Genomic DNA, 15,212 nt, shown 5'->3' with positions numbered 1-15,212 from the left:
TTGTGTTGCGACGTTTTCAGCACCGTTGCTTTAAATTATTATAAGATAATAATTATTAAATATAGTTATAAAGTAATTGGGAAAAAAAAAGTAAAATATGAAATCAACTTACCAAATAAAGTGATAAAAGATAAAATAAATAATATTTAAAATAAATAAATAATTTAAGCATTGACCTCTAACAGGCAAAAGTTTTATTTATTTTACACGACGTTTCGACCCTTGTTGCGGGTCATTTTCAAGTGTACTCAAATATAATATAAAGATACGTTATAACATGATCAACTTAAAAATATATAAACGCTGTGGGGAGTTATGCGTATCGCAAGACCCCTGTCAAACGAATGTTTTTCAATGTTTTCATATGTCTTCTCCTACTCCTTTCCTTTCCTTTTGTCTCGTCATAATTATTAGATCTATTATTGTCATAATATTGTTTATAAATTACTTCTCATGAAAGCAAAAATTGTCGAGGAAATTATGAAATTATGCAGCTTATACTTATTAAATATTGTTCTACATTTAGATTTACTTGATTTGTAGACCAACTCTAGTCTGACTTCTCTCGCTCTTGCCAGCTTTTTCAGTTGTTCTAGGGTAAATAAATTAATCAAAATAATAAATAAATCAAAAATAAATTTATCAAACTAATAAAAACAATTCGCATTGTAATAAAATAAATAGAATATAAAAATGTTTAATTGGCTTACTGTTTGGATTGCTGATCACGGTTATTGTTTTACATTTAGATTTACTTGATATGTAGACTCTAATCTGACTTCTCTCGCTTTTGCCAGCTTTTTCAGTTGTTCTATGGTAAATAAATTAATCAAAATAATAAATTTTTGTAAAATCGTCTTAGAATCGAGTTAGGAATACGACATTTTAAGGACATGTATTATTATATACATAATAATTTTTACTTTTTTTACCTGATTTTTAAGATAAAAACACTTATTTACTTTCTCACTTCAGAAACAATTTTTATTATAATATCAAAGATGATATATGGGTTGAAAGATCCGAAAGATTTACGAATGTTGACCTGTAATTAAGATAATTAATTTAACCTGTATAATTATATATAACAGGACAATGAAACTGATAATGTTTGGATTGCCGATCACGGTTATTGTTATTGGTCTTATTTTGGGTGGTCCAATTTTGCGTCTCCCGTCGGCCAAATTCTGAGTCCCGTCGATTGGGGTTAAATCGATTTCTATTTAAAAGATTATTGTTTCTATCCATTTTTCTTTGCAACGTCTTTTCCTGCTCCGAAACGCCAAGTTCGGACAGGGGAGCGTTCAATTTAAATATTCTACTCGTTCAAACATTAAAACGTTAAAAATCGGTAACAAAAGAGTTAATTACTCGTACTTCAGTACTTTTGGTAACTCGCGGTAAAGTTGGGCGCCAGGCGCATGTGAATGCGCCACGATACTAATGAAAACGGTACTTAAGGTAACTCTTCAGAATTCGGCAATGAGTCGCGCGGGTCCATAGGATGTTAGTCTATGGTTGAGAGAGAGGTATTTAGAAAGACATACACATGTTGCTATGAATAGACATATATATTTCGAACACTTAGGACTACAATTTTACAGATGATTAATATAAATGGACAATATAATTATATAATAAACATTAATATTGAGACTAGCGGTATGGAAAGAATATAATATCTGTTCCGGATCTACTTAGGGAGTTGGTGGACTTTTATAAAATATAATAACAGAAATTTATTGTGAGAAAGGCATACAATTTACTTTACTCATTATGATCAAATCTTCACATGTATATATATATATTAACGCTTAAGGAATATAATGGATATTATATCCAAATCATAAGTCACCGTTAAATGTAGAAAACAAAATATCTGAACGGTATATAGAAATTCATTTAAATCAGTCAAACATAAATGTCTTAAAGATATGATAATTTCATGACGTCAAATAAAACATAAGGATTAGACACATATAAATCATGACATCAAATCAAACATAAGTATTAAACATATAAATCAAGACATCAAATCAAACATAAGTATTAAACACATATAAATCAAGACGTCAAATCAAACATAAGTATTAAACACATATAAATCAATTAAAATAACTCAAATAAAAATGACTTTAATATTCTAGAAACGTATAGACTCAGTAAAGTAACTCGAATGTGAATGACTGTAGTATATTTCAGACATATAGACTCAATAAGATAATTCAAATGTAAATGACTTTAATATTTGAGAAGTAAATAGACTTTTAGTAAATTAACTCAAATGTGAATGACTGTAGTATATTTCAGACATATAGACTCAATAAGATAATTCAAATGTAAATGACTTTAATATTTGAGAAGTAAATAGACTTAGTAAATTTAACAGATACATATGACTTTGGTATCTTTCAAGCATATAGACTTATTACGTTCAATCAATATAATTGACATTAGTATCTTACAAACATATAATCTTTGTGCGCTCAACAACCATAAGTGACGTTAGTATTTTATAAAAAAGATAAACTTAGTACGTTAAACAACCATAAGTATCGCAGCAATAAAAAAACTCAGTAAGTTAAATCAGACAAAAAGTATCGTAGCAGCGAATAGACTCAATACGTTAAACAGATATAAATGAATAATTGTAAACAAAGAAGGGCTATAAGAGCTATTAAACATAACAAGTTGTCAGTTGATGTTAAAAAATATAAAAAAAAAATATAAAAAAATAAAAAATATAAAAAAACCTCATTTGAACGTAGCAAGAAATAAATAAGAAATGATCATTTATTCGCATTTTAACGAAATAATATATACATAGGAAATACACTTTAGAGCGTTGGGATCGAAGTTCTTATCTAAGGTAATCTCCGGTATAAAAGACAATCTTGGCCCGAGCGAGTTCGTCAGCTTGCCATAATTGGCCAAGAGTTCCTTTCCCTTTTCGTTGCTGTAGCACTCTTGTATGGACTCCAAATTCACGGATATGCGTTTGGCGCACTCTTGCATTATTCCTATCGGATTGTCGTTATTTTCGATCATACAAGTGATAAATTGCAGTTGTATCGACGGGTCCTTGATAACGTCGATGGAACATGCGTGTATAATATTTGCTTCACACTCCACGAATCCGTGTTGGCATACAAATTGATATCCGTCGTTTGTCTTCACCGTCGAAGCCTTTCCGTACGGTATCAATTCGAATTCGATATTCGCCGGAAGTTTCTGGTATGTTGGTCTTAATTGTTTCGCGATAAAATAACGCGAATCCGGGCATCGTGTTTCGTAATAGACGGCCACGTGTACTTTTTGATGAGTCGGGTCATCCTTTTGGCTCAACGCTGTCGCCGCTTGGCCCACCTGAAGTTCTTGCAGATCGCCTTGTAGGAACGCCAACCAAATCTTCGAGGTCTGCCAAAGCAGGAGACCAACGACGAAGACGATGACGAGTCGCAATCGGAAGTTGCCTAACCCCATTATCCCGGGTGTTGCCGCGGCAAGAAGCGCGCGCGACTCTCGATCGCAATCGCACGGCGGCGAAAGCGACCACGCTTGTTAACAGCTGACGTAACGAATCCTAATGTCAAACTCGCCGCCGCGCCGGTGGTTACGCGGCATCACCATTAGATATAAATGACTTTAGTATCCTGGCTAGGCCAGTCTTAAGATTCATAATCAAATTAGTAAAATCATGAATACAGGGAAAAGCCCACTTCTTTAGAATCCTGGCTAGGCCAGTCTTAATAGAAACCTGGCTAGGCCAGTCTTAATAGAATCTTGGCTAGGCCAGTCTTGATAGTATCCTGGCTAGGCCAGTCTTGATCGTATCCTGGCTAGGCCAGTCTTGATAGTATCCTGGCTAGGCCAGTCTTGATAGTATCCTGGCTAGGCCAGTCTTAATAGAAACCTGGCTAGGCCAGTCTTAATAGTATCCTGGCTAGGCCAGTCTTGAAAGAATCCTGGCTAGGCCAGTCTTTAAAGATTTGTTGCCTTGTCGAATCCTAATCCTTTTAAATAAGAATACAAACGGCTCTTTTTCTTTCCTCATCAGGCGAACTCAAAGGAATTTGTCCTCCAAACCAAGGGATATTTCCCGTCTCATGGTTAATCTAAGATGTTCCAAAGCGTCCAAGCTCGTAGTTATCCAAAAAGATTATATATTCAAATCAATCTCTTCTTAACGTCTGAACAGAACGGAAACCTTTTTATTACTGAACAGAAGCGTCTCAACGGACAGTAGAGAATCGACCAAAAACAAAGATTCCTAAGCAACGATCACGTTTTCTTTTTTTTTTCAAGAGAGGATCGCGAACAGAAGCCGACTCGGCTTGGCGGGACGACGAAGGAAGAGGCTAGCGCCTCAAGCGTTCGTCCTAGGCACTAACGGCCTCTCGTAGCGCCTCTTCTTCCGGCGCGCTACGCGTCACTCGCGGAGGCGAATAAGACGCGAGAATCCAAACGTCAGAGAGTTTCCCAAACAATATCAATATATATATAGGCGGATATATCGGTATGACGAAATCGATATATTACATTCTTATTAATTATAACAACATTAAATTCTTTAAACAATTGCGTGACAATATTATACGAACGGAATTCACAAAGAGAAAATCGGTAAACGGTATGCGGTTCAGACTTATTATCGCGGACACGCGGTATATGCAGAGGTCACGTAAATATACTTCAAGACACGGTGCGATATACAAAAAAAAGGTAACAGGTAATTTCGTGACCCTCTCGCACGATTCTCTCGCCGAGTCGAAATTGAAATCTTTCGCGAAACACACTCGCGGAGAACGGCTGCACGCAAATTCCGAAAATCTAATGATCAAATGTATAATTAACGTTACTCTGAATATATCGGTAGACGAGAATTTACGATTCTCGCTCTCAAAACGATTGACTGTTGGCGGCACTTTTTCTCGGATAGGGCTCGGCTCGCGAAACTCAAAGTCGGCTGGCCCCGCGGCACGGTACTCAGAGAGAGAGACCGCTCTCTCCAACACAAAACGATACGATACGAGAGGACACGGTACTCACGGTAATTACTCTATGTTCCCGATACCCACGGCACCAACCAACACTTATGTACGGCTACCCGAGAGGCGGCTTACAGTTTTCGACGGTGACAAGTGGTCCTCTGGTAGCTCAACTGTTGTAGCGCTCGTGCACGTGTATATATATATATATATTTAGCGGGAAAGAGATTCCTGCTCATGCGTCTTGGATGCAGGTAGATATATAATAACTATTTGGAAACCACTGCTGAGGTGTCTCGGATCGATAAGTATATGATGAGTATATTTTTTATATGTATAAAAAATACTTTATTTCTTCTTTGGTAACAGACAGTATCACAGTATTAAAGGCAGACAAAAAAAGAGTGTGTTCGGTGAGGAAGAACTTAGCTTACTTAATATCTAGATAGGAATCATCTTTGGCTAGTGCGCATGTGAGGAAGAACTTAGATTACTTAATATCTAGATAGGAACCATCTTTGGCTAGTGCGCATGTGCGCGGTATAAAGTTACTAGAGAGATGCCATAACTGGAGATCGGGAGGCACCCTCTCTGTTCTATGGCACACCGAACAATGAAGAGCCGGGCCTCGCGTACCTTACGTGCCGCGCCGATCTCTCGCGCATTCCATCGATGATAAGGTCGATGGCGGGGGTCCTAGGGTCTCTCTGACTCTTCCCCTAGCTGGAATGATTTCTCGACGGTATCTTAAACGCTGTATGAGAGGTTGTTTCTCCGAGTTTGTTCCCTTGGCATTTCTCCTGGGGGAATAGGCGGTAGGCTGGCCGGGCCCTCCGTCGTCTCTCTCCAGGATCGGCTCCGGGGTTGATAAGGCTCGGAGTCCTCTCGGTATTCTAGAATATTTCAACCGCATAAATATTGCGCAAGAGATATTTAATCGAATTTCGGCCACTCGATACTTATCTGCGCGAGGTCCCGTGCTCTCTCTCTCTCTCTTGCTCCATCTCTCCCTCTGCTGCGGCATTCCGATATCTTCCGTCTCTCTTCCTCTTGCTTCACAAGGTCTCTCCGGCCGCTCTCTCGAACCGTCGCCGTCGCTCTCCCTATAAATCGCGTTGCACGCGTTGCGTACAAAATAAACGAAAACGGATCGCACCCTCCGAAATGAGGGGCGCTCCAGATCTCCGCGTCCTACCCGATCGGGCTTTTCGGCGCTCCCCTTGTGACGGCGCTCCAAAAGCGTCACATCACAACTCCCCCTTCCTAGGGGAGGACCGAGGAGGTCTTGCTGTGGACCCTTCACCTGCCACCTCTCCGGCAGACTCCCTTTCATACTCTTACTTACGGGAAACGGTATTCTGCCTCTTCTCTCCACAACTGCCCCGACAGCAATATCACGACATACTCTCCGCGTCCGCGTTAATAAAAATGAAATTAAGTTTATCTAATAAAAGGCGGTATCTCATATTAAGATCAGCTAGTATCTCATATTAGGAGACCTTTTGGTTTTGATACAAAAACTGACTTACTTTAATCAAACCTATGTATATTAAAACTCGTACGAGATATAACTTATTGAGGTAGGATTTCTAAAACTACATGATATGACGATTAAAAACAGTATATAGATACTTTTATAATAAATTTTATTTATTTAATATCATTAATTATGATTATGTGAGTAGATCAGGAAATAATACGCATTCTTCTGCGTTTCTAATATCAAAATTAGTTAATGCTTGATAATCTTCATCTTCAAGATCGTTTTCAGTGGATAGTGTAGAATCACTTGCAATTTCAGCATTGCTGTGATATGAAGTATACATGGAGGAGTTGAACCGAGATAACATATCTTCACTAGGAGTAAACATTTGGCAACACATTTTAGTAACCTGCGAATGAGATATAAAATTACTTTGTGCACAATAGAGACAATATTAGACATAAAAATAAATATTTAAATATTAGGCTGGTTTCACAATAGACTATCGGGAATCTGAAGAGTTAACTAATCACAATTTAATTTAGAAAAGAATAATCGAATTTTACTTTCAGATGGACGCGCAAACGCAAAAGTGCATCCAACATCTGCATCTGCATCCCATGCGCTGCTTAGTCTTAATTGCTGCCATAAAACTGAAGATTCACTCAACGACCGCGTTGCTTATAGGCAGTGTCAAACATTTCAGGGTAAAAAGGGTAAGATCTTTGAAAGGATAGATTCCTCCCGCGTTCTTCAATAATAGCACGCAACTCCAGAAGTGCACTACTATGTCTATCTCTCGTAATTCACTATTATGATCAGAATGAGGACATATATCAGACAATGTCAAAGAGTTGAGAAAACGCCATTGACTTTCCAAAAGATCTAGGTCTGCGCCAGAATCTGTATCAAAGATTTAACATTAAACATTTACATAAAACAAGGAATAAGAAGAATCGTTTATAACATTCTAGATTGATTATTTACCGAGTAAATCAAGCGGAAGCTGCTCAAATAAAGGTCTGGCAACTCTTTCAAGAACAATGCGTGGCGTCAAAGTTTTTATTTTCTCAATTACTTCTATGTTGGAAGGGAGTCTATTTGATAGCTGGTTGCATAAACACAAAATGTAATCGGCACATCTCTCACGAACAATTTTTAATTTCTCAGGGGAAATATGCAAACTAAGTAGCACTTTCTGAAATGCATCTCCAAAGTTTACTCGTTCTAGAGGTCGAAGATTATGCGCGTCTAACAGAGCTTTTTGCAGCATCTGAATTTCAAACGAACGTAACACTTTAGGCCTACTAGTTTCGGCAATTGTTTCAGATTTCAAAACTCGAGCACAGAGGGAGAAGAAAAGAACACGAAGATCTGAGTACACTTTCGTAACGTCAGCATTTGTTTGCTCAAATGCGAGGTTAACCGAATGCACTTCGCGTAGAATTGATTTCAAGAAGGTCACATACAATAGGTTGCTTGAATCTTCAAGAATCTCCGCAAGAGTTAAAGCCTTATAATTATTTTCAGAAGCTTTCATCCTAAAGAACTTTTGCAATTCTGTCCACTGATCGAGAATTCCAGATGCAACTGGGAGCCACGACATCCAGCGAGTGTCGCAGAGTTTTTGCAGTTTTCCAGGAGCTTTTTCTCTCGTTCATAATCTGAAATCAGACAACATATGTCAAAAACAGCACAAGCAAGATTTCTAAATACGACACATGTTCTTAAAATAATTTTACCTTGTAATAATGCTTGTATTCACTCTGTCTGAGAGCACTATGAGCAAACCAATTATATGCCTTTCTCAATAAATAGTTCAGGTGATCAGGCATGTTGCGAAAAGCATATGGCATTTACAATATGCTTCCGATTTGCCATTCAATATATCATCCTCACTGGTTTCTTTAAGGCGTTATATCTACCAAAAATCATTTAAAAAAGATTTTTTTTGTGATTACATTTTTAAATTATTTTATATAAGAAATGTAGCAATCGATTAAGCAACTTTTCAGGAGTAAGAAAAAATTTTATTATTGTCATTTTTTTACAAAATGGCGGCGGTAGGATTGCATAAGAAATACAGGAGGTCCTCCGCGGCGAGCAGTAGAAGTCCCCTAGATCACTATCTGGAAGCATAAAAAAATTTTTTTCAATTGTCTTGTAATTTGTTCATTCGCTTATAATTTGTGATGTATGACTTATTGTCAGAATCGGCATTCGGCATAAAGAGTTTCACAGTTTCAGACTCGTAAAACGAAATTGAGGACTTTCGTTAACGGAATAGCCCAAATGCGGATTTCCGCATTTGAAAATTTTTTACCGCACGCAGACCCCTCTAGATAGCCCAATTTGCGGTAAATAGCCCAATCTGGCAGCCCTGCCAGCCGGGAGGGACCGATTGCGCTGCACTCGCCCGGAGCGCACCCTCGGTGTTCACCTCTCCGGTTCTCGGCGAGGCTCGCTTGGCGTCTGGGCCGGAGTATCCCGCATCTCCGGGAATTCGCGCACCACCGCCCCTTCGGTGGTGTAGATGGCTGCTTGGACCTGCCCGGCCGTATCCTCCAGATCCAGCCAGAATCCCTTGTCGTGGCGCTCAATAAACGCCACGACATCGGGATGTCGCCTCAAAAATTCCGGAGGTGCGTCCGGGCCGCCACTCGCCCATAACACTTACGCGGCCTCTACGAATCGGTAACCGGAATGTGATAAGCCTTTATATCCTTAATGTGTAATTTTCCTGCGGGCGTCTCGCCCAGTTGTGCTAATTCATACACAACTGGAAAGATTACCCGCGCTATTCTATAGGATCCCTGAAATTTGTGAGCTAGTTTTGCTGCTATCTTATTCGCAGCGGACGATAAGGTATGTTGCCGCTTTAACACAAGGTCTCCCACCCGAAACCTTCTATCTCGCCTACGTAAATTATAGTGGGAGGCTTGTTTTTCGTATGCCTTATTCAAGTTCTCTATCACCCATTTGCGCAACGACTGTAACTTCCGCATTCGATCCGCCCATTTTTCGGTATCTTCTGCGGTAACCTCGGTAGCGTTCTGTGTGCGTCTACTCAGGGAGTAGACCGGTACCAATTCTCGACCCAAATTCAGGAAAGCGGGAGACGCTCCCAGCGACGAGTGACACGCGGTATTATGCGAAACGGAATTCGGGAAGATGTTCGTCCCACTCGCGATGATCTTTCTCTATAAACGAAATAATCATGGTTTTGAGGATCCTATTAACTCGCGTACCGGATTAGTTTGGGGGTGGTATGGCGGTACGGTAGTATGAGTTATGTTATGGTCCTCCGCAAACGTCTTCATAATTTTATTGACGAATTCGGTCCCATTGTCCGTCAAAAGAAATCGTGGCGCACCCCACCGGGACACTACTAAGTCCTCGAAGGCCTCGCAAATTTTGCTCCCATTGGCCGCTCTTAGGGCCTTGCACTCAACCCATTTCGTAAATACGCTTTTGGAGCGCCGTCACATGTTTTACAAATCTTTTTCACTTGTAAAATATATATTTGATAATATAAATCACTACAAGTTCTCATTTTTCTTAAATGTGCGCAAATCTGAAAAAAAAACCTTTGGAAAAACTTCTCTGGAGGATCGAACTGCTATATACACCCCTTAGCCCAGAGCAGCGACCCCCACTTACGCTCTATCTCAGGGACGATCTGTAATACGATGCCGTTCCGTATTCTTTCTCTAACATTAACTAAATATTTTGAGTATTTTAAAATATTTTAAAATTTGATTGGTCAAAACCTGCTTTTTAAATCTTATTTTGTTTCTTTTTAACAATTTATTTTTACTAAAATTTATAAATTTTGTAATTTAGAATAAATAGATTAGTTTATTGAAGCAGCTGTTGTATGCGTAAGCAAAATGAAAATAAATAAGTGCAAAATTATAAGTATACACATAATGTTATATTATATGATAAGTATATATATATATATATACAATAAATATACTTATTAAATTTTTATTTACATTTAGATTTACTTGATATGTAGACTCTAATCTGACTTCTCTCGCTTTTGCCAGCTTTTTTAGTTGTTCTTTATAAGTATACATATAATGTTATAAATGATAATCCTTAAGAGTCGCCAGTAATAAATAATGAAAATCTCTCCTCCAATTTTAAAGTCGACCAGACTGGCAATAATTTATTTAAAAAATTAGTTAAATTACAACGTTTCGGCTGTCATTGCAGCCCTTTTCAAGTAATCAGATTAATACAATAAATCAAATTTACAGCAAACCCCCGACAAAATTAACCATTGTTTTGATGAACAATGTATAACTGACAGAAGTGAGCACGAAAAAATAGATGTTGACTGTTAACAGGAAACTTAGTCACTAAGTGACTAAGTGACTAAGTTTCCTGTTAACAGTCAACATCTATTTTTTCGTGCTCACTTCTGTCAGTTATACATTGTTCATCAAAACAATGGTTAATTTTGTCGGGGGTTTGCTGTAAATTTGATTTATTGTATTAATCTGATTACTTGAAAAGGGCTGCAATGACAGCCGAAACGTTGTAATTTAACTAATTTTTTAAATAAATTATTGCCAGTCTGGTCGACTTTAAAATTGGAGGAGAGATTTTCATTATTTATTACTGGCGACTCTTAAGGATTATCATTTATAACATTATATGTATACTTATAAAGAACAACTAAAAAAGCTGGCAAAAGCGAGAGAAGTCAGATTAGAGTCTACATATCAAGTAAATCTAAATGTAAATAAAAATTTAATAGTCACTAAGTGACTAAGTTTCCTGTTAACAGTCAACATCTATTTTTTCGTGCTCACTTCTGTCAGTTATACATTGTTCATCAAAACAATGGTTAATTTTGTCGGGGGTTTGCTGTAAATTTGATTTATTGTATTAATCTGATTACTTGAAAAGGGCTGCAATGACAGCCGAAACGTTGTAATTTAACTAATTTTTTAAATAAATTATTGCCAGTCTGGTCGACTTTAAAATTGGAGGAGAGATTTTCATATAATGTTATATTATAAGTGTATATATATATATATATATACAATAAATATACTTATTAAATTTTTATTTACATTTAGATTTACTTGATATGTAGACTCTAATCTGACTTCTTTCGCTTTTGCCAGCTTTTTTAGTTGTTCTTTATAAGTATACATATAATGTTATATTATATGATAAGTATATATATCTATATATACAATAAATATACTTATTAAATTTTTATTTACATTTAGATTTACTTGATATGTAGACTCTAATCTGACTTCTCTCGCTTTTGCCAGCTTTTTTAGTTGTTCTTTATAAGTATACATATAATGTTATATTATAAGTGTATATATATATATATATATATATACAATAAATATACTTATTAAATTTTTATTTACATTTAGATTTACTTGATATGTAGACTCTAATCTGACTTCTCTCGCTTTTGCCAGCTTTTTTAGTTGTTCTTTATAAGTATACATATAATGTTATATTATAAGTATATATATTGTTGTGTGCCTCGGGAGAGACACTTAAGGGTCGCGCCAAATTGGGATGGGAATCCGGGGCGTCAGGACTTGTCGGGTGTTTGTAGAAAATGCACTACACTTTTTGTATTAAAATTCTTTATTCAACTTCAACCACTTGGTCTTTATTTTATTTCACTATTAATACACTGAAGCTTTATCGTGCGTGCGGCACTGACTTTCTATTACTCCGCGTATCGCGCACAACTGCGAGTCGATGCTAAGTGCGCGCGCGGTTAGCGAGCTCGTGGTTAGAGCGATTATTTGTGTCTGCGACTGAGCGAGCTGTCGCGTCTCTACTCTCTTTTTATATCGTTGTTTTTTGGAGTTTTCCCGATCGGAAGGGGTGCCTGGCAACAGGTTTCCCCGGTCGAGAATCTAGGTGCAAGCGAAGCAGATTCAAAGTCCTTCTGCTTTGCTTGCACGTTGACCAATTTCTGTTCCGCGTATATCTCGCATTGTATGCGTTTTTAACGCGGTCATTATCTGTCGTAATTCTGATTTCGCGTATACCTCGCATCGTATGCGTTTTTTAACGCGGTCATTATCTGTCGTAATTCTGATTCCGCGTATACCTCGCATTGTATGCGTTTTTTAACGCGGTCAGTGTCTGTCGTAATTGCGGATGCAATACGAGTACCCATTTCTTAATATTAGTTAACTTTTAATAGTTATATCTATTGTATATCTTTGGGGGATATAACAATATATATTGTAACCGTTGATTTTATATTGTCCGTCGGATCGAAAAGGATCCGGGAAATAGGGCCGATGTAAGTGGCCGACGGCACACCTTCGGCGCGGAAAGCGGGAAATTCGCGTAAACACAAAAAAATATGTTTGTTGGGCGCCAGGCGCGAGATTCGCGCCACTCTGAAATTTCCAAATCGACAAATGACCTTTATAATCAGTAAAGTATCCCGAAAATTTCCGCGACGGCGATAATCGACTCGCTCAGATCAGTCAGGGGGTAGAGGGGGGAGTTCGGACGGGAGAGAGAACGGAATTCGAGAGAGGCTATTTGAAATCGCTCAAATATAACAAACATTAAATATATTTAGACAATGATGAACGAAGATAGACAGAAAAATAATTGTATGAGATCTTGAGTACAATGTTAGGTCAAGAACGAAAAGTAATATTCGTTCGATAGATTCCGGAGATATCTCCGCTTTAATAACGCCGAAGTACAGATAAACGAGGCCGAAATGTGATTCGAAAAATACAATACGGCGTATGTACGGCCGAGACGCGGCGCGTTGTTATTGTTCCACGCCTTTGAGACGACCCGACGCGATGATATCGGACGACACGCGGGACCCGGAAGTAAATTCGCACGCCTACGTGTCGAATAATTATTAACGCACGAGACTTAATAAGGTCCGTGCGACGTAATTAATTCCGATGGTTTTAGGCAATACAAAATTTCCGTAAACTCGAGTAGGTTCCCGCGCGACTTCCTTTGAGATCGCTCACGCCGGTCGTCCCTCGCAATATTTCACAAAGAATCCGAAGACGGCACGGATAAGGATATGCGCGAGAGAGAATACGCTATTTCGGATGCGTGACTCTAAATAATTTTCTATTCCCCGATCTAGAAGCTCTAACAGACGAGAACGGTACAGTAATTACAAGACGATACCTTAATTTTTACATTAACGTGACAAAAATCGCGGCGACTGTCGGCGTATCCGCGGGAGAGAGAGCCTCTCTTAATATACGCGCGGGAGAGAGCACGCGGTCGGCCGGGCGCCGGGATAAACTCTACGCGGAACGAAACTCTAAATCAAACTCTCAAAATCACGAAATTACCGGTGAATCTATTAACCGGCCGCGGCCGTGACACGCTTCTCTCCCGAATACGGTACTCACAAAAAAGAAAGAAGTTAGCGGCTTTACAAAGTAAATAGGGCCGTTCGTCTCACCGGTATCGGTGGGTCCTTCGAGGCTTCGGCATCCAAAGCAGGAACCTCCGCTCTCGTCGACGCTCCGCCAGACAGTGACGAGCAAGAGGCCTGCCGGGATCACGCCGATACTAAATTTGGCATTTTCCACCCGTGGCGCTCCTTATCCTGGCAGGGCCGCCGGGTACCCCGCGGGGCCCTGCGAATTTTCTTGATGTAAATTTTCCCTCGCCGTTCCTCGGTGTTTCCGCTTCGGGTTCCGTTATTCCTCTTTATGGGCCGTCGGGAAGACTCCTACGAGTGCACCTCTTTGCGATTCCTCTCAAAAATTCCGCCAGATCGATTGTTTGATCGATGGTGGGATTTCTGTGTATCCGGATCTGCGGGGCTCGAGGCAAGGGTATCTCCCGCGCCTTTCGTTTCCGGGGCTCTCTCGCCTCTCGCGAGAGAGTGGCCATCCCCGTCTCTGGCCGGAATCTCTGCGGAAGAAGGAACATTTTACGGCGGTACACAGGTTCTTAACGGGAGGAGCAATCCAGAAAATCTAGGTGAAAATGATATTTACCGGGCGTGATCCGGACTTGGTGGCTTCTGCTCGGTCCTCAATCGTTCTATTCGTCCTCTCCGTCCTCTCACCCTTTCTCTCTATTGGTTTCTTCGGTTGAGACACGCACCCTAGACAAAATTGCTCGCCGAAAACGCCAAAAATCGCTCAAACAAAAATCATACAAAAAGTAATTCGCGAAACGGATGCGCGAAGCGCATCCTCCGACGCGGTAGTAAACGCAAAAATGGTTTTTCGGGTGCTCTCTCTCTCTCTCTCAAAGATTGGCGAGAGAGCAAAGGTTCCCGAATTTCCCGCCTTCTCGGCCGGGCCTTCGGCCCTTGTGACGGACAGTACAAAATGTCACGTCACAATATATATATATACAATAAATATACTTATTAAATTTTTATTTACATTTAGATTTACTTGATATGTAGACTCTAATCTGACTTCTCTCGCTTTTGCCAGCTTTTTCAGTTGTTCTAGGGTAAATAAATAAATCAAAATAATAAATAAATCAAAAATAAATATAAATATATATATTGGCTAAACGAGCCAACGCGATGTTACTGCAAAAAATAAAGAAACTGGGAATTCTATCTATCAATTGAGATCACAAAATTCCCCTTATTCCTTATTTTAATCCCACTGTAAATAAATAAATGAGAAAAATATTGGGCCGGAAGTCGGCTGAATCAGGAATCTTAACTTTGGTTATATATTTAATTTATAAAAAGAAATAATTTTACAAAAACGTTT

General features: G+C 38.9%; 2 protein-coding genes across 3 annotated transcripts in view; one reads left to right on the top strand and one right to left on the bottom strand.

The window, feature by feature from the left end:
• LOC146721976 (uncharacterized) overlaps positions 1-15,212 on the top strand; it is a 53,327-nt gene that overhangs the window by 8,195 nt on the left and 29,920 nt on the right. Inside the window, exons 3-4 of one of the 2 annotated variants that reach the window (XM_085485771.1) lie at positions 7,044-7,187; positions 7,801-8,388. The exons of the other annotated variant lie outside the window; for it this stretch is intronic. Of the exons in view, the coding sequence (XP_085341897.1) occupies positions 7,044-7,187; positions 7,801-7,863 (207 nt within the window). The 3' untranslated portion in view covers positions 7,864-8,388. Of the gene's footprint in view, positions 1-7,043; positions 7,188-7,800; positions 8,389-15,212 lie in introns of those variants that run through there. 2 annotated transcript variants of the gene reach the window in all.
• On the bottom strand, positions 2,760-3,622 carry LOC114939650 (gamma-interferon-inducible lysosomal thiol reductase-like protein). The gene has a single exon (XM_029314019.2). The coding sequence runs from the start codon at positions 3,481-3,483 to the stop codon at positions 2,794-2,796; it is 690 nt and encodes a 229-aa protein (XP_029169852.2). The 5' UTR covers positions 3,484-3,622; the 3' UTR covers positions 2,760-2,793.

Source organism: Nylanderia fulva, unplaced genomic scaffold, assembly GCF_048542155.1.
Source record: "Nylanderia fulva isolate GAGA-0341 unplaced genomic scaffold, ASM4854215v1 Scaffold39, whole genome shotgun sequence".
Taxonomy (NCBI): Eukaryota; Metazoa; Arthropoda; class Insecta; order Hymenoptera; family Formicidae; genus Nylanderia; species Nylanderia fulva.
Note: the sequence above shows the minus strand (reverse complement) of the source record. Positions and strands in the feature narration are given on the sequence as shown.

Coding starts and splice junctions, on each gene's coding strand:
- LOC114939650 (XM_029314019.2), bottom strand. CDS start 3,483: ATGGGGTTAGGCAACTTCCGATTGCGACTCGTCATCGTCTTCGTCGTT.